The 19792-nt window shown below is 36.7% G+C and overlaps 1 protein-coding gene and 2 non-coding genes across 3 annotated transcripts; all 3 read left to right on the top strand.

Moving 5' to 3' along the window:
- Positions 1-4019: 4019 nt before the first annotated feature.
- CENPW (centromere protein W) lies at positions 4020-12046 on the top strand. The gene is made up of 3 exons (XM_007078656.3): positions 4020-4304; positions 9778-9891; positions 11898-12046. The coding sequence occupies exons 1-3, from the start codon at positions 4179-4181 to the stop codon at positions 11922-11924; spliced, it is 267 nt and encodes an 88-aa protein (XP_007078718.1). The 5' UTR covers positions 4020-4178; the 3' UTR covers positions 11925-12046.
- Positions 12047-14597: 2551 nt separating this feature from the next.
- LOC122238891 lies at positions 14598-14704 on the top strand. Its single transcript, XR_006218041.1, has one exon. It is a non-coding gene; the product is annotated as a U6 spliceosomal RNA (small nuclear RNA).
- Positions 14705-17990: 3286 nt separating this feature from the next.
- LOC122238895 lies at positions 17991-18096 on the top strand. The gene has a single exon (XR_006218045.1). It is a non-coding gene; the product is annotated as a U6 spliceosomal RNA (small nuclear RNA).
- Positions 18097-19792: the final 1696 nt, after the last annotated feature.

A 19792-nucleotide genomic window follows, 5' to 3' on the forward strand; every position in this document is an offset into this window, starting at 1 on the left:
AAAGTTCTGTTGAACAGTTCTACTGTAGAATCAAGTCCAGGAAGAGATCATGTAGTAGGCAGAATAATGCCACCCCTAAAGATATCTATGTCCTAATCTCCAGAATCTGAAAATGTTACCTTACTTGGCAAAAGAGACTTTACAGATTGTGATCATAGTTAAGGATCTTGAGATGAGAAGATTATCCAGGATTATCTGGGTAGAACAATTGGGATAACAAGGGTTCTTAGAAGGAGTCAGGCAGATCAGAGTCTGAAAAAGATGTGCTTATCAAAACAGAAGGTAGAGTGATGTGCTTTAAAGGTGGAGGAAAGGGCCTTGGGCAGAACAGAAATGGCCTCTACAAGTTAGAAAAGGCAAGGAAACAGACCCTCCCCTAGAGCCTCCTGAAAGAAGAAAACACTCTGACACTGATTTTAGGACTTCTGGCCTGTAATACTGAAAGATGGAAAGTTTGTATTGTTTGAAGCATTAAATTTGTGGTAATTTGTTACAGTAATGCTAGGAAACTAATACATATGATAATAGATATTTCCATTCCTCTCTTTATGAATACTAACTGTCTCCAATTATTTCTATCATAAATAAAGCTACTGTAACATTTTTCTATATACAGAAGCAAATATTAGGTAGTGGAAAGTGCTGCTGACAAAAATAAACCACAGACAGTGTTAGTATATTTAGATCAGCAGGGATATGTGCAGTGTTATGTTGGTAAATGTTTAACAACTTCCTTTCCAGAAAAACAAAAACTAAAAAAAAAAAAAACACCCAAAACCCTGATTTGTGCATTTCCCAATTCCTACGATGTAAATACTTTTGGCTACCAACATCATGTCATTGAACAAAGTTCTGGGAGGATAAGTCAGCTTTTGCACACTGTTGGATTTGTGTCTGTGCATATGTGTATGGGTGTGTCTAGGTTTTTATGTGTTTACATGTGGGGGGGTTCTATTTTTTTTTTTTTATTTGAGCGCACACACGCATGTGAGAGAGAAAGCGCGAGAGTGTGCACACACAGGGGAGGGGGCAGAGGGAGAGAGAGACAATCTTAAGTAGGCTGTATGCTTAGCTTGGAACCCAATGTGAAGCCTGATCCCAAGACCCTGGGATCATGCCCTGAGCCAAAATCAAGAGTTGGATGCTCAACCGACTGAGACACCCAGGCACCCCTGGAGTTTCTATTTTAAATAGGAGGTGTCTCTGATACTTGTCAGAGCAGACTCTTGAAGGAAGTGATGGAGACACTTCTGCAGATAAATGAGGAAAAAGTATCCTTGGCAGAGGGAATAGTAAATGCAAATACTTGATGGAGGAGTGTTTGGTATATTTGATGGATTTCAGGTGTGCCTGAAGGCTATCAAGAATGCTAATACAGTTACAGAAGCTTGAGTTGCTTAATTGTGGTGAGTAAAGTCAGAGTTAGTTGTGTATTTGTACTTGAAAGGCAGGTAAGACCTCATAAGTCATTGTAGAAACTTTTATTTTGCTGGAAATGGAAGGGGTTTGAAAAGAGTAACATAATCTGAGTTAAATCTGGCTCCTCTGTTAAGGAAAACAGCAGCCTGAGACACAGTCAGGAGGGTGTTGCAATAATCCAAGTGATAGATCATGGTGACTTGGCCAAAAGTTATCAGATATTGCAAATAGAGCTGATGAAATTTGATGAAAGATTGAATGTGGGGTGAGAGAAAGAGAGGAGCTAAGGATGATTCCAAGATTTTGGCTTTAGTAATTGGAAAAATGAAAGTGTCATCAGCTGTGATAGGTAAGTTAGTGTGAGGATATTTGGAATATAGGGGCATATCAAGAGCTAATTTTGGGTATGTTAAATTAAGATGACTAAAATTCCAGTCTGGCGGAGAATTGGATATACATGTCTGGGAAAGAGAATTAGCTGGAGATGTAAATTTGGTATTTAAAGTAAAAATACTGGATAAGATCACATAGGGAGAGTGTAGATAGAGAAATTTAAGGACTGAGCCCTGTGCTTCAGTATTTTGAGACAAAGTACACAAGGAGAAACCAGAAATGGAGAATGAAGGGCCATGAGGTAGGAGGAAAACCAAAAGAGAATAGCATCAAATTAAAGAAAATGTTTCCTGGAAGAAAGAATCATAAAACCCAACAAATACTCCTTGTTTGTCAAATAAACTTAAGATTCAGAATTGACCATTGAATTTTAAAATGTTATTAATTATGTTGACCAAAACAAATTTGGTACAGAGATGGGTATAAAACTTCGACTTGCAGTGGCTTCAAGAGAGAATGGAGGAAAGGGAACTGGAGACATCAAATGTAGCCAATGCTTTCTAGTTTTTCTGTGAAAGGACAGTAGCTAAAAATAGGATCTAAAAAGGGATATTAAAAGGCTAGAGATATTACAGAATGTGTGTGTACAGATGGAAAAAAAAAATCAACAAAGAAGGAAAATTCATGAAGTAGAAGAAGGGAGAATTGCCAGAGAATGTCCTTAAGAAAGGGAGAGGACAGGGATCTAGGGCCCAAGTGGAGTGGTCATAGATGGTTCATCAGTGGGAGAAAGTGGAGATTGATGGATAGATATGGTGGTGGGATTATGTGGAAAGTCTCTATGGGATGGTTCTGTTTTGTGAGTGAAGCAATGTTATGAACTGAGGGTGAGGATGGGATAGGAGTGAAGGGAGGTTTGAGGAAAAGAATGGGTGAATGAAAAGACTTCGGAAAGAGCAAAAGACTCCCGGAAATACTTAAAACCCACTTGAATGGTCATGAATTTAAATTAAGACCCAACACAGACCTGTCTTGTGTGTTTTAATTAAGCCAATATCAATTCACAGATGCAAGCACAGAATAGATTGAGATTGTAATTTAAACAGGGATGGAGGTTTGTCAGGTGAGTATAAAGGGAAAAAGAATGGCTACAGAGCTAAGGCAAAGTGTAAGGGAATATTGTAATAATGCACAATGGACTGTAGGAGGGAGGATAAGGAGAAGAGTAGTGTTTGGGGTCTGGTAGGAATAGAAAGAAAGAGGACTACTATCCCAGTGTCGTCTAAGAATTGTTGGAGTTGGGATACTGGCAGGAATGAGTTGAAAAGATAGATGAGGTTGAAGAGTGAGACAACTGAATTGTGAATATGGAAAGGTATAGTATTTGGTGATGACATGGCCTAATGTATGACTGCAGGTGTGACTGGATGATAGGGTGAAAGATAGCATCATCGGCAGAGAGAAGGCCTTGGAAATGGGAGGCCAGATAGTGGAACGATCAACTGTGTGGATACGGAAATCACAATAATTACTACAGGTATAGTATTAGAGGTAATTACAATGAAAATCACAGTGTTCTCAGTGTGGTCCTCACACTAGCAGTACCAACATGGCCTGATTAGTTAGAAATGCAAATTCTCAAGTCCCATCCAGATCTATTGAATCAGAACCTCTGAGAGTGGTGCTTCACTGATGCACAATAGAGTTTAGGGACTAGTGTCCTGTAGCACAGAAGATAAAAAAGTTAATTGTTTGGGAGAAATAGCAAGGATTTCAATGAGGTAGCACTTAAACTACACCTGAATTTATTGCAAGGTTAAGTGCAGGGGCCTTAAAATGAAAAGGAGCAGCATTTGTAAAGAAAAGCTAGAATCATAAAAGACCTCAAGTAAGATCAAATGAAATTATGTAAATGTGTAAATTGTTAGGCATTAATATCAGAAAATCATGTCTTGTTAGGAAAGCATTGTTTCTTCAGGAATCCTGATAAAACATCACAAACATTTATTCATCTACTTCTCAGTCCGCTGGTATTAGGTTCAGTAAGTGTAATTGCCTTGGCATACAATCATTTTCCATAATTTCTCAACACTTCTGTGAAACACAGGAGAAATAGTTCTAAAGCGCTGATATTACACAAAAATCGAAGAACGGAAGCCTGGCCCTTTAATGACATCCCTGGGCCCCCACCGAGGAGGGTGTTTTCTACCCGGGCGCCTCCGGGGGCGGGGCTTGCGCCAAGCCTACGTCACTACCGAGCGCCGGGCGCACTCCTTTGGCGGCGGATTCAAACGTTCGGGCTGGGGTATCGGGCCTGAAGGAGTGTCCCAGTGGCTGGGTGCTTCCTGCTGTCCGTTCGGGTGTGAATTTCAGTGCGGTGCCAGGAGGACCTTGGTAGCGAAGGCGGCTAGTGCCTGAGGGAGAGAATGGCGCCCTCGACCACAGTCTCCCAGAGAAAGAAGATAAAACGGAAGGCTCCCCGGGGCTTTCTTAAGCGCGTCTTCAAGCGACAGAAGCCTCACCTTCGTCTAGAGACAAGTGGCGACTTACTGGTGAGATTCTGTCCCTTTTTTGGGTGGGAGTGGGGCAAGGAAAGGTAAAGGAAATAAACCCCAGGTTTTATTTTGCCACCCCAGCTCTTTCAGGCCTCCGTTTAAGGCGTTTCCAACAATGACTAGGGCAGGTTTGCTCCGGTTTGGCTGGTCAGTTCGTATGACGCTTAGTTGTCCCGGGGCCCGCTGAAATATAAATATCCGGACCTTTTTTACGGGAGGCTATTAGCCACATCATCTTAAGAAAACTAACGTTAATTTCTGCTTTTGGCTTTTACATATCACTTTTCCAGAGCACAGTCTGGTACTGCGCTTAAGTGTACTTGAGAAAGGTATGAAAGATACAGTTAAAAAAAAAAAAAATCTGGAATTCAGGCTGGGTTATATTTATCTCTTGTAAAGGGTATTACTGACATGGCTTTTAAATGTGTACCTCCTTCCTTGTCTTTCTCCCTTACCCCCATTTTTACTTAGTTAACCAAACATATTTCCCTGTTTCCTCTACTTTAGCTTACTTATTAAAGAACACTGATCTAAGTTTACTTGTAAGCAGTGTGCTTTCAACTGTGAATTTATTTTCCTAGACAAATAGAGCACCTGTTAGTTGAGTTTTCAAGGCAAACCAGTAAAACTTGTTTATCTTACTCATAATCCTGCAGCATAATGCTCACCATAACCAAAACCACTGTGTAATATTTCTATCTTGAAATAAATTGAGAGTTTTTATGTTGTATGCCTGGAGCATATTGCTTTCTAGCAGAATAAACACTCTTTCCCTAGGTTTAAACCAAAAGAGGCACTTCCTCCCTTTTGTCAGGAGCTTTTTGAGTAAAGGAGCCATTGTAAGTGGGCACCTAATTTCCAGGAAGTCAAGGTAAAGAATTGTGGGTAGCCAGGATATATGGCTTGGAGAATGTCTTCAGAATGCGTCATCTATCTGTTCTTAAGCTACCTTGGGTGTTTTCAACTCTTCTCTGTAGCCTTCCCGAATTCACTAACTGCCTTCCCATCTGTTGCCTGCAAGTGCAGTGTTTCTGTTTTTGCTAGAGTACTATAGAATTGTCTTCACTTTTCCATTATTTGGTTTCTGAAGCCAAAATAGCTTTTTTTTTCTTCTGGGAAAAGTAGCCCTTCTGATATCTCCTGCCCTTCTTTTTTATCCCTTTCAAGACCCTGTAAGAAAAGACAATACAGTTGACCCTTGAATGACCCCTTCCACCCCCCCACCCCCCAAAGTTGAAAATCCATGTATAACTTTGACTCTGCAAGAACTTAACTACTAATAGTCTCTTGTTGACCAGAACCTTACTGGTAACATAAAACAGTTGATTAACACATTTTTTGTATATGTATTACATACTGTATGCTTACAATAAAGTAAGATAGAGACAAGAAAATGTTAAGAAAGTCATAAGAGAAAATGCATTTACAGTACTGTATTAAAAAAAATCTGTGTTTTTCAAGAGTCATGTAAACAATTTTGAATGCCCCTCTCCCCCAATGGCAAAATAGCATAATGAGCTGGATTAAATAAAATGATCTGCAGAACATTTTTAGGAATTTATTCTTGAGTTTTCATTGGTGCTGGGTTTCTAATTGGAGGGGGAGGAAATGTACCTGCTCCAGAATATCTATGAGATTACACACTGGAGCAGATTCTTTGGCAGAAATTTCTCAAGTAGTCAGAGTCCTCCCATATCCCTCCCTGAGCTGCCTGCCTCAAAGTGATCCATGGACAGGTGGGCTCTATTGTGGATTGGGATCCAGGTGCTGTAGGAAACAAGGGAAATGTCAAGCAGTTGCAGTGGTAGAGGAAAGGAGGCTTCTGTTGGCATCTGTTCCTAGGTTGTATGCTGGTCTTTGGCTTGTGTTGGTTCTCCTTCACTGTCTTGTATGTGTCATCCATCACCTTGGTTTCTTTGCTTATGGTTTTCTGCTTGCTTTTGACACTTTGTAATCTTATCCAGCAAGTGTCCCCTGTCATCCATAAACTTTTCTACAATTATGGTGGTCAGTTTTGATCTGTTTTTTCTGAACTTTGATAGCAGTGATTACAGTTTGGCTATTGAGACTCTGGCACTGTTCTCTAAGTTTCATATGTCAGTTTTGACTCCCAGTGTGGTATGCATCTTCTTGAGAATAAGGAACCATACATATCCTTTTTGTCTCCCATTATCTTTAAAAGAAAACTAATCCACTTTTTTTAAAAGAATTTATTTTTAAATAATCTCTACATTCAACGTGGAGCTCAAATTTACAACCCCAAGATCTAGAGTTGCACACTCCACCAACCGAGCACAGCCAGGAGCCCCAAAACCAATCTACTTTGTATATAGGTTTGTCTTTTGTATATAGTATTGTTGTCTTTTGTAAGGTTGTCTTTTGTATATAGTATTTCTTCTACCTGAAGATGTTCTCACTCTACTTGGTAAACTCCCAGTTTCAAAATCTAGTTCAAATGCCAGCCACTCCCTGAGTCCTCCTTAATCTTAGGACCAACTTTATCTTTCTGTATCATCTATGGTCAAATGTTTGTCTTTAATTTCGTATAGGTTTGGTTCTCTCATTGGATGGGGACTTTGAATTGGGAACTTTTTGTATTCCTACTGTTTGGTATAATACTTTGAGTATTATGAGTATACAATTAGTGTTGGGAATGCATGGTAATTAATGTGGGTTATTATTTATAACATTTTACTCATAAAGTCTTTGTGTTATTTCATAGTTCTTCTGCACTGGCTTTTTGTTGTTTTAATTTATGACTTGATTGTATATCCCCATGTCCAGTACTGGTGAGTACATCTATTAATCTGAATAAATTGTTCAGCTTTCTCATGGATTAGTTGTTTTTCAGATTTCTCACTAGTAATGCTGTGCAAATATCTGGATGCTTATGGTTTGTGTAAAATTGAAAAGTGCTATGATGAAGGGAGGGGGAAATCAGGCTGGCCCAGTCTTTTGGCCAATTGACACTGTAAAGGAATGGATATTTCTTTGTAAGTTATCTTTCGCTTTATCTTTCAAGCAAACTGACTTTTTTTCCCAAGTAAATTTTTGATAGAATGGTCATTTTGAAGTTTGAGTGCCTTGTGGGATACCGTAAAATTTGTTTTTGTTATGACCATTTTAATTTAAACCTTAGTGCATTTGAGTGGCACCACTCAGTTAGCTGTTTTATGATAGAGGATTAGGTTGCTTTAAAAAAAATTCTGTGACATTAAAAAAAGTAATATTAATTTGTCTCAGTACCTGTGGCTCATGTTTATAAGGCAGGTCTTTCCACATAGGTTAATAGGGTGAACTAAATCTCAAAGCAGTTTGGGAATTTTTGTTTTTTGCCTTTTCATTTTTTCAAAAGTGAAGTATAGTTGATGCACAACATAGTGATTCAACAAGTGTGTTATGTTCTGCTCACCACAGGTGTAGCTACCATCTGTCACCATACAACGCTGTTACAATACATTGACTATATTTCTTGAGCTGTACCTTTTATTCCCATGACTTGTTCATTCCAGTGACTTATTCCAGTGACTTATTCATTCCAGTGATTTATTCATTCCATAACTGGAAGCCTGTATCTCCTATACTTCTTCACCCATTTTCCAATCCCCCCATTCCCCTTCTCTCTGACACCCATCAGTTCTCCAAAACAGAGTGTGGTTCATTGCAGATTGACTAAAAAATTTTTTTTGCCTAATTTGTGGAGAGATGGACGGATCTAATTGTTGACTACCTTGTGTGTGTGTGTGTGTGTGTGTGTGTGTGTGTGTGTGTGTGTGTGTGTATAAATGGCTAAAGATCACTGAGGATACAATGTTGGGGAAATTAGACATAATTCTTCCCCTTATATAGTACATTGAGGAAGACAGGTGAGAAATTGCCGCATAATGTATGTAGTGTGTACAGTTGTGAGAAGTTCAGGGTGCATAACCTTACATATTGGGGGTAGTTGGACTTTTCAGAGAAGTCTACAAACTAGTAGGATGCCGGTAGGCAAGGTTGTATTTGAATACCAAAAGAAGTTCAAAAGACTTACTATAGAACTGTGAGCTGAGAATGGTGAGAGATGAAACTGGAAAAGCCTAGTCAAATGGGGTTAGTATTAAGGAATTTATCCTGGGCATATCTGGAAGCTATTATATCTTTAGAAGTAGGAAATCTAGATTAACAGGAAATTGTGCCATATTATGGAATGTTTTTGCTGCAGAAGGAAATGGGCTATCATTAGAAGTTTAAAAAAGAACTGAATGACAGGGCATTACGTAAAGAATCAGAATTGGGTGCTTTACCCTAGAGTTCTTGTGAGAATTAAGACAGCACATCAAAAAAAAGTACCAAAGGACTATCTCTTTCCATAGGTTCTTTATCTCATTAAATTTAAATTCCCAATCTCCTCTATTTTTTCCAAATATCACTAACACATTCTTAAACATCTAAAACCACCTACTAAAGATTTCTGTGTAATATTTAAATTTAAAACACCACATTATCTAGTTATTTAATGTTTAGTGAACTGTGGAGGAGTGGTTGTGTGCAGTACACAAGATAGTAAATATTAGATGAGTATTGTTCTACTGCAAAGAGCATATAATATTATATAAATGACCAATATATTAAAGATATTATCTAGCTGTACCTAAATGATTAATATTTATTTGCTTATGTTATCTATTTTAATGTCTTAAAAAGAGCCTTAAAGATTAGTAGTAGTAGATATGATTTTGATATGTTGGATGACAAGTAACTTGACCTTTATATATATACTTTTCAGTAAACTTTTAATATTTCAATTATTAACCTTTTAAAAAAATGTTTACTTGTTTTTGAGAGAGAGAGGTAGAGAACAAGCAGGGGAGGGGCAGAGAGAGAGGGAGACAGAATCCCAAGCAGGTTCCATGCTGTCAGTGCAGAGCTGGATGTGGGGCTTGAACTCAAGAACCATGAGATCATGAACTAAGCTGAAATAAGAGTTGTACTCTTAACCAATTGAGCCACCCAGGTGCCTCTAACATGTTTTTGAATAGATATTTCAAATTAAATATCTGATTAAAATATCTTAAGCCTTTGGATTATAGCATGAGAGATGATTAGCTTTAAATATAATTGTTGATACCTTTTGATTTTAAATTTTTGGGAAATTCCATTATCAATTCAAATTTATTTGGAACTGGAAGGAAGAATATTTGCTACTTAATAGAGTCCTACATAAACTTTGTAATTATGCTTTACAATAAATGGTATCATCTCTGGCCTTTGGTCAGCCTTATATAGCCTTGTTTCATGTATTGCAATGACTAAGTCTCTTTTGTGTTGAATTTAAGTTGGACTTATATTAAATTGAATTTTGTGTTAGTGAATTAACTTATACTAGTAAATATTACAACATTAAATTTTGAAATCTTATTTTTAAAAACCATTATTTCAGAGTATCAGTGTTTGAGTTTAAAAGCCCTTTTGAATTTTCTCTTTCAAGGTGCACCTGAATTGTTTACTGTTTGTTCAGCGTTTAGCAGAAGAGTCCAGGATGAATGCTTTTGAGAATAAGTGTGGAGTCATTAAAAAGGAGCATGTACAGGCTGCAGCAAAGGTAAAATCTGACTTGCTTTACTTGAGCAAGAATTAACTTAAAAAATATCCTCTAGTGTATCCCTTCTGTCTGATTTGGATTCCTTATTCAGCTTTGTTGACTGAGTTGATGCTTGGCTTTTTTTTTTTTTTTTTGATTATGCTGGCATCCCGGTATAGTTAACAAGTTAACAACAGAGTTGGCATGAACCAGGCCCAGAATGCCAACCGGTTATGTCAGCTGCTCTTCTCCTAGTGGTGTGACACTTGCCTAGGTACATGGCAGCCTAGGCAAGCTGCCTACCGCAGAGGGATGTTTGGCTTTTTATGTTAATGGGTTTTAATTATGGAGTTAGATTTTCTTTTTCTATATGTTTATATTGTGGATTTCTGATGGAAAGATTCGTGGCCACTGCTTTATCATTACTTAGGGGAAGATAAATGTTTGGCTGCTAATCTGTATGATTTAATAGTAGGCCGTATATAGTTGACAAGGTTCTCGAAATTTATGAGAACTTCATGATCACTTAAAATTGTCCTAATTATTTGTTTTTCTAACTTTGGCATTCAAATGACTTATGAATCAAATCACTAATATAAACAGAGAGGATTGTGTCTTACTGGCATTTCTATACAATGTAAGAGTATGATGCCTAGGGTAGTTTTTTCCCAAATATATCCCAAGATCACTATTTTCATTTGATGTTAGTAGATGCCCCATCATAAAATGCTTTGGGGGTCAGATAAATTTAGATGACGTACTATATCTCTTTGAATAGTCACAATATTTTATATAAAGGTTGTTTCTGTAATACTACGCAAGAAATTGACAACCATGATTGACTGGGGGATGATGTGGGAGAAAGACTTATTTTTGACAGTCTACCTCTTGGTAGACTTGTTTAATGTTTTTTTATTTTGAAATTATTATAGACTCACAGATGCAAAAATAATAGAGTCCCCATGTACCTTTTATCCAGTTTCCCACAGTGTTATCATCTTTATGTAACTGTAGTTATGTAAAGTTATAAAAGCTTATGAGATGCAGCAGTAAAGAAACTTGTTGAACTCTATTTAACTTAGTATTTTAAAGATTTGAGTGTATAATATACTCAGCATTTTGTAAATTTGAGTATGTTGTACTTTCTTTTGTGGTACTAACGTGTAGAACCAGAGAAGTTACTGACCTGGGATATAGACCTACTTGGTGGCCTCTGTGGAAGCTTAGAAATGTACATGCCCTGATACTTTTTTATGGGCTTTCAATTATCTTATATTCCAATAAGTTTCTAGACTATTAAAGTGAATATAAGTCTTTTTCTACAGGTGAAGAGCAAAGCTTAAGGGCTTGAAGAGTGTATGTGCACATTTAAAATTTATAGTTTGCTTTTATTAATTATAGGTGTACTTACCTATAAGTAGGTAAATTCTTTAAAAAAAATTTTGGATATATTTTGGTCTAATGCTTCCTGTCTTTTACAGCTAGAGATCTAATTTTATTTTCTCATGGGCTATATGTTTTGAAAATTGTCTATCTAATGAGCTTTTTAGCATAAGATGACTAGTCTTGGTCTCTAAATTGATATGATTCCAGCCCAAATGTAAGAAATTTGGTGTTACAGTGGATTTGTATTGCTTTTTAGTTGTTAAATGCTTGATTTATAATAGGATTTTCGACTTTTGGAACATTCTTTAACTCCCTGGATTACTAAATTGCCTACAAACCTCAAGTTGGGAGCCATTAATCTGGGTACTTTTGGCTTACGTTTGAAGAAATTGACATTCAGAAGTGACTATAAAACCAAATTTTGAGAATTGCATGTTTCACATTTTTTGAGAGAAGTAGACTATTTTAGGGAAGTCTAGGACCATTATACGGCAAAAAATTCCCCAAGCACCTTCCAAATTGTATTTTACAAATTCAGAATCTTGCATATTATACACATAGGATGATTTAACATTTTGTTGAGGAATTCTGTTTTATTTGCCTTGTGTATAATATGAATCTTCATTTTTTCCCCCTCACAGGTAATTCTAAAGAAGAGCAGAGGTTAGAAGTCAAAGAACCATTTTTGAAAATTATATGATGTATTATTTTAGGTGGTAACAGATCCTGAAAGCACTTTTTACATATCAGCTAAATTGTATATTAAAATATTGGCTAGTTGTGGACTGTGTGTATTTGTATATTTTTTACTGATAATGGAATATCTCTAACACCTAGGGCTGTATAACTTTTTTTTTTTTTTTTTTTTTTTGAGGAATCATTTCATTCACTTTAAGTGGCCTCATTTTACTTCCACTTTATTGGTATTGCAAATGTTTTACATAACAAAAATAACATTTTACTATATAAAGTAGTTTGAAGAGATGTGATTTTAGAATTAAATTTATATGGATTTAGATTTTGTTACAATTAACTATGGAATCAATTTCATTTTTTAAAGACAATGTGCAGTGAATCTCAGTACATTTTAACACTGATTTTTAACTTTTTAATGCCTTCATATAAGCAATGCAATTTTTACTTTACACTATTAATGACATTTCTCAACTGAAAATATCAGTGAGGTGTTTTCAAAACCTGTCTCTCTTCCTGAGCCAAAAAAATAACAGAGCAAACTTATTTTCTTTAAGTAGATTTAATAGATAGGTGTTTTATTTCCTCTAAGGAAGCTGTTAGAAGTTCTTGTGTATCACCTGATAGTTATTTTTAACTTTTTATTTTGGAATAATTATAGATTGCAATATGAAGTTGCAAAGATAGTACAGAGAGGTCCCCATGTACTCTACATCGTTTTTGCCAATGGTTATATCTTAAATATTGAAGTATGACAATCAAAACCAGGAATTTGATATTAGCATAGTGTGGGTGTGATTCTGTACCATTTTATCATATGTAGATTTGTGTAACTGCTGCTGCAGTCAAGATACAGAACTGTTTCATTACCAGAAAGTTCTTCATGCTATCCTTTTTTTTTTTTCATTTAAAAGTTTTTTTTAATGTTTAATTTTTTGAGAGACAGACGCAGAGTGCAAGCAGGGGAGGGGCAGAGAGAGAGGGAGACACAGAATCCAAAGCAGGCATCAGGCTCTGAGCTGTCAGTGTAGAGCCTGATGCGGGGCTTGAACCCACAAAAGTGAGATCATGACCTGAGCCGCAGTCACAGATGCTCAACCGACTGAGCCACCCAGGCACCCCCATGATGTCCTTTTATACTTACGCCTAGCCTTCTATGGACACTCCTCCCCTCCAGTCCCTAAGCCCTGACAGTCACCAGTCTCTTCTCTGTTTCTATAATTTTGTCATTTTGATGGAATCATGCAGGCTATGACTTTTGGGTATTTATTTATTTTTTTCACTCAGCATAACTTCCTTGAGATCCATTCAAGTTGCTGCATATATCAGTTCATTTTTGTTACTTAGTCATATTCTATGGTATTTATGTACCACAGTTTGTGCAGCTATTCACCCATTGTAGGGCATTTTGATTACTTCCAGGTTTTGGCTATTACAAGTAAAGCTGCTATGAACCAATGTGTACAAGTTTTTATACAGATAGAAGTTTTCATTTCTTTGGGATAAATGCCCAGGAGTGTGATTGCTAGGTTGAATGGTACGTTTATTTTTTAAAAAAGAAATGGCCAAACTATTTTCCAGAATGGCTGTACCATTTTATATTCTCATCAGTTTATGAGAGGTCCAGTTTCTTCACATTCTCATAAATATTTGTATTGTTATTTTTTATTTTAAGTTGTTTTGATGGGAGTGTGTCTCGTGGTTTTTTCCATTTCCCTAATGGCTAATGATATTGCACATATTTTCATATGTTTATTTCTCATCCATTTTTTTTCTTTGGTAAAATGTTTCTTCATTTCTTTTGGCTACTTTCTACTTGGATTTTGTTTTCAACATTGAATTCTGAAAGAACTTTTTGTAGGTATAGGTCATTTGTCAGATATGTGGTTTGCAATATTTTCTGTTGCTTTTTACCCTCTTAACAGGGTCTTTTATAGATCAACAGCTTTTTTTTTTTTTTTTTTAATGTTTATCCATTTATTTTGAGAGTTTGAACCGGGGAGGGGCAGAGAGAGAAGGAGAGAGAGAATCCCAAGCAGGCTCTTTGTGGAATAAACCTAGCAGAGCCCAATGCTGGGCTTATTCTCACGGACCTGAGAATCATGACCTGAGCTGAAATCAAAAGTCAGATTCTTAACTGACTGAGCCACCCAGGTGCCCTAACAGTTTTTGATTTTGATGAATTCCAACTTAATTGGGTTCCCCTCACCCTCTCACCCCCTGCCTTTTCATGGTATTGGTGTAATGTTGAAGGAGTCTTTCCCAAGACCTTGGTCCTGAAGATTTTCTCCTATATTATTATTTTTTTTTTTTACAAGTTTTATAGTTTATGTTTTAATTTCTGATGTATTTTGAGTTAATTTTTGTATGAGGTGTGAGGTTTAGGTCAAGATTTAATTTTTTGTCTGTAGATATTATTTCAGCAGCATTATTTTGAAAATACTGTATTTCCTCCATTCTTTTGCAGTTTTGTCACAGATCTGTTGGCCATACTTGTGTGGGCTGGTCCTGAGTTCTCTATTCCATTAATTTGTCTCAGTCGTTCCACCAATAACACATAGTCTTTATTACTGTGGCCATATAATCAGTCTTGAAATCATCTGGAGTGATTGCTCTCACATGATTTTTGGTCAGAATTGTTTTGGCTCATGCTCACTTTGGCAGCACACATACTAAAATTGGAATGATACAGGGAAGATTAGCATGGCCACTGCACAGGGGTGACATGCAGATTCGTGAAGCTGTCTGTGTTTTTAAATGGCTATCTGAAATAAAGACTTGAATGCTTGTTGAAAACTGGTAAAAAAAAAAATTTTTTTTTGGCTCTTCTGTTCCTTTGCCTTTCCATATAAATTTTAGAATGATTTTGTTTGTATCTACAAAAAAAAAAAAAAAATCTTGCCAGAATTTTTATAGGAATTGGATTAAACCTGTGAATCAATTTGGGGAAGACTTGGCATCTTAACTATGTTAAATGTTCCAATCCATTGATATGGTATGGAAAGTCTCTATGTTTATTTACATCTTTGATTTCTTCATCATTGTCTTGTAGATTTCACTTTTTTATCATTTTCTTTGTGTTTAGAGAACTTCCTTTTGTCATTCTTTTAGGGTAGGTCTCTGGTGACAAATTTTCTTTGAATGTCTTTTTTTTCAATTTTTTAAAATATTTTATTTTGGGGGAGAGAGAGAGAGAGACAGAGAGAGAGAGAGAGAATGAGTGGAAAGGGGCAGAGAGAGAGGGAGACACAGAATCTGAAGCAGGCTCCCGGCTCCGGGCTCTGAGCTGCCAGCACAGAACCCAACACAGGGCTGGAACTCACAAACCAGGAGATCATGACTTGAGCCAAAGTCGGACTCTTAACTGACTGAGCCACCCAGGCACCCCCCTGTTTGAATGTCTTAGGATGTGATTTTCCCATCATTCTTGAAGCATATTTTCACTGGATAGAGAATTCTGGTTTGACTGTTCTTTTGTACTTGAAAAATACTTTATCATTTCCTTTTGGCTTATATACTCTTTGATGAAAAAAATCTGTAATTAATGCTTTGTATCTTTGGCTACTTTTAAGAGTTTTCTTGTCATATTTTAGAAGTTTGATACCATGTGCTTTGGCATGGATGCCTTTGCATATATCCTATCTGGAGGTTACTCTGGGAATGTTTTTCTGCCAAATTTGGGAAATTTTCAGCCATTATTTTTTTTGAATACTTTTTAGCCCCATCTTTCTTATTTTGTGGGTGTCTAATGACACAAATGTAAGATTTTTTTTAAGTTCCATAAATTCCTGAGGCCTTTTCTTGGGAAGGGGGGAATGTCTGTTTCTCTGTTCAGATTGGGTAATTTCTATGTTCTGTCTTCAAATTCATTGCTTATTTCTTCTGTTTCCCCATTCTACTATTGACTCATTGAGGGTTTTTTTGGTTATTAAACTATAGTTCTCAAAGTTTCACTTGTTTCTTCTTTATATCTTATATATCTTTACTGAGACTTCATATTTTTTTTTCATTTAAGTATGTTTGTAATTATTCAAGAATTTTTATGATGGCTGCTTTGAAATTCTTGTTTGATAATTCTAACATCTGTGCCATCTTGGTGTTGACATTTGTTTTCTATCATTCAGTTTGTGATCTGTTGATTCTTGGTATTCTGTGTGTTTTTTTAATTGAAACTTGGACATTTGGGGTATTATGTTACAAGACTGGATCTTATTTAAAACAGGACTTTTTTGGCACCCTTCTGGTGGATAAAACCTGATACTGCCTTGTTACTGCTGGTGGAAGTAAAAGTCCAGGTTCTTCACTTAGCCACTGTTGATAGCCCATAATGGTGAAGGAAGGAGCTGTCTGTTATTGCTGGTAGAGGTGGGAGTTTAGGCTCCCCACTAGGTCTTTGCTGATACCATCCTGATTGGGAGGGGGAGAGGTATTTTATTATTGCTATTCACTTGTATTCCACTGGTGGGATGGTAGCCATGTTACCCTTGAGCAGTGATGAAAAGTTCCAACTTTACTAGCCTCTGATACCACCCAATGGGGAAGGGATAGAGTTTTTTTTTTCCTACAGCATGAGAATGAAATACCAGACTTCTGGTCTTCGCTGACTGTGAGGGTGTGCTTCCATGATGAGTGGTAAGGGTCCTGCCTCTCCAGTAGGTTTCTGATACCTCACCAACAAGGAGAGGATGGGGTTCCTTGTTAGTGCTAGTTGTGGATGAAATTTTGGGCTCAAGATGAACTGAAATTGCTAGCTTCTCACTTGGTCTTCTCTGACATCACCCTGGTAGCAGGGTTTGGAATGCTACGTTATATTCTGGCAAGAGTAGAAGTCTAGGCTGTCTACTTGACTGTTGCTGAAGGGAGTGAGAAGTGGAGGCTACAGTTTTTATCTGTTGTATTTGGCTGGAATAGATTGGTTATTGTCTTCAATTTTTGTCTTGCTTGGATACCCCTTTTCTTGTCTTTTGGTTAGAGAGAGTAGCTTTTTAGAGGGCTTTTCAGTTTTCCCTCTTTTGTTTGTGCTTATTGGTGTTTTCTGAGTTGCCAGCTTCTCTAATATCCAGTCTAGGGTAGAAATGGGAAAAAGAAAACCCAGTGTACTCATCACTGTATTATTATTATTATTATTATTATTATTATTATTATTATTTTGTCCCAAGTTTCTAGCTAGTCTGGTGTTTTCTTTATATTTTTCAGAGTCTCCTTATATATGGATGAGGTGTGTACAGCCATCCTAGTGGCCTAATCCTCTGTGTAATTTATTTAATTTCTTTAGAGAAAAATCCCTTCCACACTTCCCCCCCCCCCCCACCCCCGGGATAAACTTCGGGGAATGGACTGTCCCACATACAGACCACCAGTTAAATCATTTTGTTATTGCCCTTAAGTCTCTTCCTCCATTGTACATGGCTGTCTGCACTCAGGAGAGGCCCAAGTTCTGCCTCAGCAGGTCAGCTGCTTCTGCTGCAGCGTTTTTTATTGTTACCTGTAACTTCTTAGGCTCTGCCTCAGCACTCTTTGCATCTAGAAGTTTCCTGAACTTTTGAATGTCTGTATCTTATCTCTTCAATTTTGGTTTATACCTTTTTATATTTTCTTATTTTAATGGAGTCTAAGGAGGGAAAGATTGTGTGTGTGTGTGTGTGTGTGTGTGTGTGTGTGGTCGGTCTTGAACAGAAAGCCTTGTGAATTCTTAGTTCAACATAAATAAAATTTAATAAGTTAATACTTCTAAAGCATTAATGTGCCAAGGTTTCAACATATTATTTGCAATATAAATACACATTTTTAACATAAAACTATGCTAAATATGAGGATAAATTATAGATCAATATTAAGATTTTTCATAAGAATGTATAGAATTGAAAAAACATGCAACTAGAATAATTCATGCTGAAGAGTTCTGTAAATGTATGTAATATCAAAATCTCATTTGCCACTTGTCTTTAAGAGCTAGATTAGGGAATATTGGATCCAGGACAACTAGAACTAATGTATTTGGAGTTAATATTTAAGATTTTTTAAAAATTAGGTTTTCCCTTGTGCTTGCTTTGGCAGCACCTGTATTAAAATTGGAATAATACAGAGAAGATTAGCATGGCCCTACTCAAGGGTGACATGCAAATTCATGAAGCATTCATATTTAAAAAAAATGAGATTTTCTCATCTTTTCTGTTTCTTATATGATGACAGATGAGCATAATATTGCAGGTGGGCCCACTACCACTTCCTGAGAAGACTTTCAAATAGTCTGAACTTATTCTTACAGTGTCTATATTAGGTTTCTATATACAAATTTTCTACCTCACCCCAACTTTTAAGTCATGAAAACTTCTAGGAGAGTGGGCTAAGATTAAACTTCTCCAATTCAAGGGCAAAATAGGATTCTAATCGAGTATTTGGAGAGGCGTGGAGGTTTTTGCTCCATCGTTACAGACCATGATATTGCTAACCTGCAGGAAAATACAAGACCGAAAGAGGTATGTGCTTGCGTGCTGTGCACACAACCTGGGGAGTAGGATGGGATGAAGGGAATTGGTAGAGGTAAGAGTGAGTAGAGGCGCGTGATAGTGTCCATGTGGGTTTGGCACCTCTTCTGGGAGGTTTTTTGTTACAGGTAGAAATTTTACTATCTTGGTAACAATTATAACTCCCAACATTTCATGAGAGTTAGAGACTGAAGTAAGCCAGAAGCAAGACATAATGAAGATAGAAGAATAGGAGAAATTCATTGGTTTGTCTTCTGTGTCTTATATTTATATGCCACCCATCCCTCACACCTGAATAAGAAAAGATGAAGATAATCTAGAATATAAGAACTCCCTGAAAAACTTTCTTTAATATTTTCTTTAGTGTCTTAGTAATCTTTGTTTTTGTCTGTGAAAAAAATTTCAGCTTTATTTTATTTTTTTCAACGTTTTTTTTTTCTTTTATTTTTTTTTTATTTTTTATTTTTGGGACAGAGAGAGACAGAGCATGAACGGGGGAGGGGCAGAGAGAGAGGGAGACACAGAATCGGAAACAGGCTCCAGGCTCCAAGCCATCAGCCCAGAGCCTGACGCAGGGCTCGAACTCACGGACCGCGAGATCGTGACCTGGCTGAAGTCGGACGCTTAACCGACTGCGCCACGTAGGTGCCCCAAAAATTTCAACTTTAAATTTGAAAGATACTTTCATTAGATATAGAATTCTAGATTAGCTGTTATAGCACTTTAAAAATTATTTGATATTTTCAGGCTTCCATCATTTTGTTTTGTTTTGAGAAATTCAGAAGACTTAATATGTTTTTCTTTCTTTCTGTTAGCAAACGGTTTCCTTTCTGGTTTTCAGCAATGTTACTGTGATTACTTTCCCTAGGTTTGTTTTCTTTGTTCATTTGCTTTCCTTTTTATTTTGCTTGATGTTTCTGAAAATACGTGGTGTCTTTCATCAGTTTTGGAAGATTCTTAGTCATTATCTTTTCTGATATTGGTTCTGTCCATTTTCTTTTTCCTCTTCTGGGATTCCAATTATGTCTTATTAGACTTCTGACTATGCCACTTGTCTCTCTTAGACTCCTGTGTTTTTTACATTAATTTTTTTTTCTCTGTCCTTTAGTTTGGATATTTCTGTTCACTTGTCCCAGGTTTACTAATTTTGTCTTCTCTATTTCATCTGTTCACACACACATCAGATGAGGTCTACATTATAGACCTTTTTTCTCTCTTAAATGCATTTGGTTCATCTATTGAAACTTTTAATATTTTTTATCCATTCTTTCCTCTGTTGTCTTGGACATATTAATTATATATATACTATATAGTATATATATAGAAGTTTATTTAACTCAGAGAGAGAGGCAGTG

Source organism: Panthera tigris, chromosome B2 (assembly GCF_018350195.1).
Source record: "Panthera tigris isolate Pti1 chromosome B2, P.tigris_Pti1_mat1.1, whole genome shotgun sequence".
Taxonomy (NCBI): domain Eukaryota; kingdom Metazoa; phylum Chordata; class Mammalia; order Carnivora; family Felidae; genus Panthera; species Panthera tigris.

What these genes read in the sequence shown, in the direction of transcription:
- CENPW (XM_007078656.3), top strand. Translation starts at nt 4,179, where the DNA reads ATGGCGCCCTCGACCACAGTCTCCCAGAGAAAGAAGATAAAACGGAAG. An exon ending in AGACAAGTGGCGACTTACTG is followed by an intron (nt 4,305 to 9,777) that starts GTGAGATTCTGT and finishes TTCTCTTTCAAG; the next exon opens with GTGCACCTGAATTGTTTACT. An exon ending in ATGTACAGGCTGCAGCAAAG is followed by an intron (nt 9,892 to 11,897) that starts GTAAAATCTGAC and finishes TCCCCCTCACAG; the next exon opens with GTAATTCTAAAGAAGAGCAG.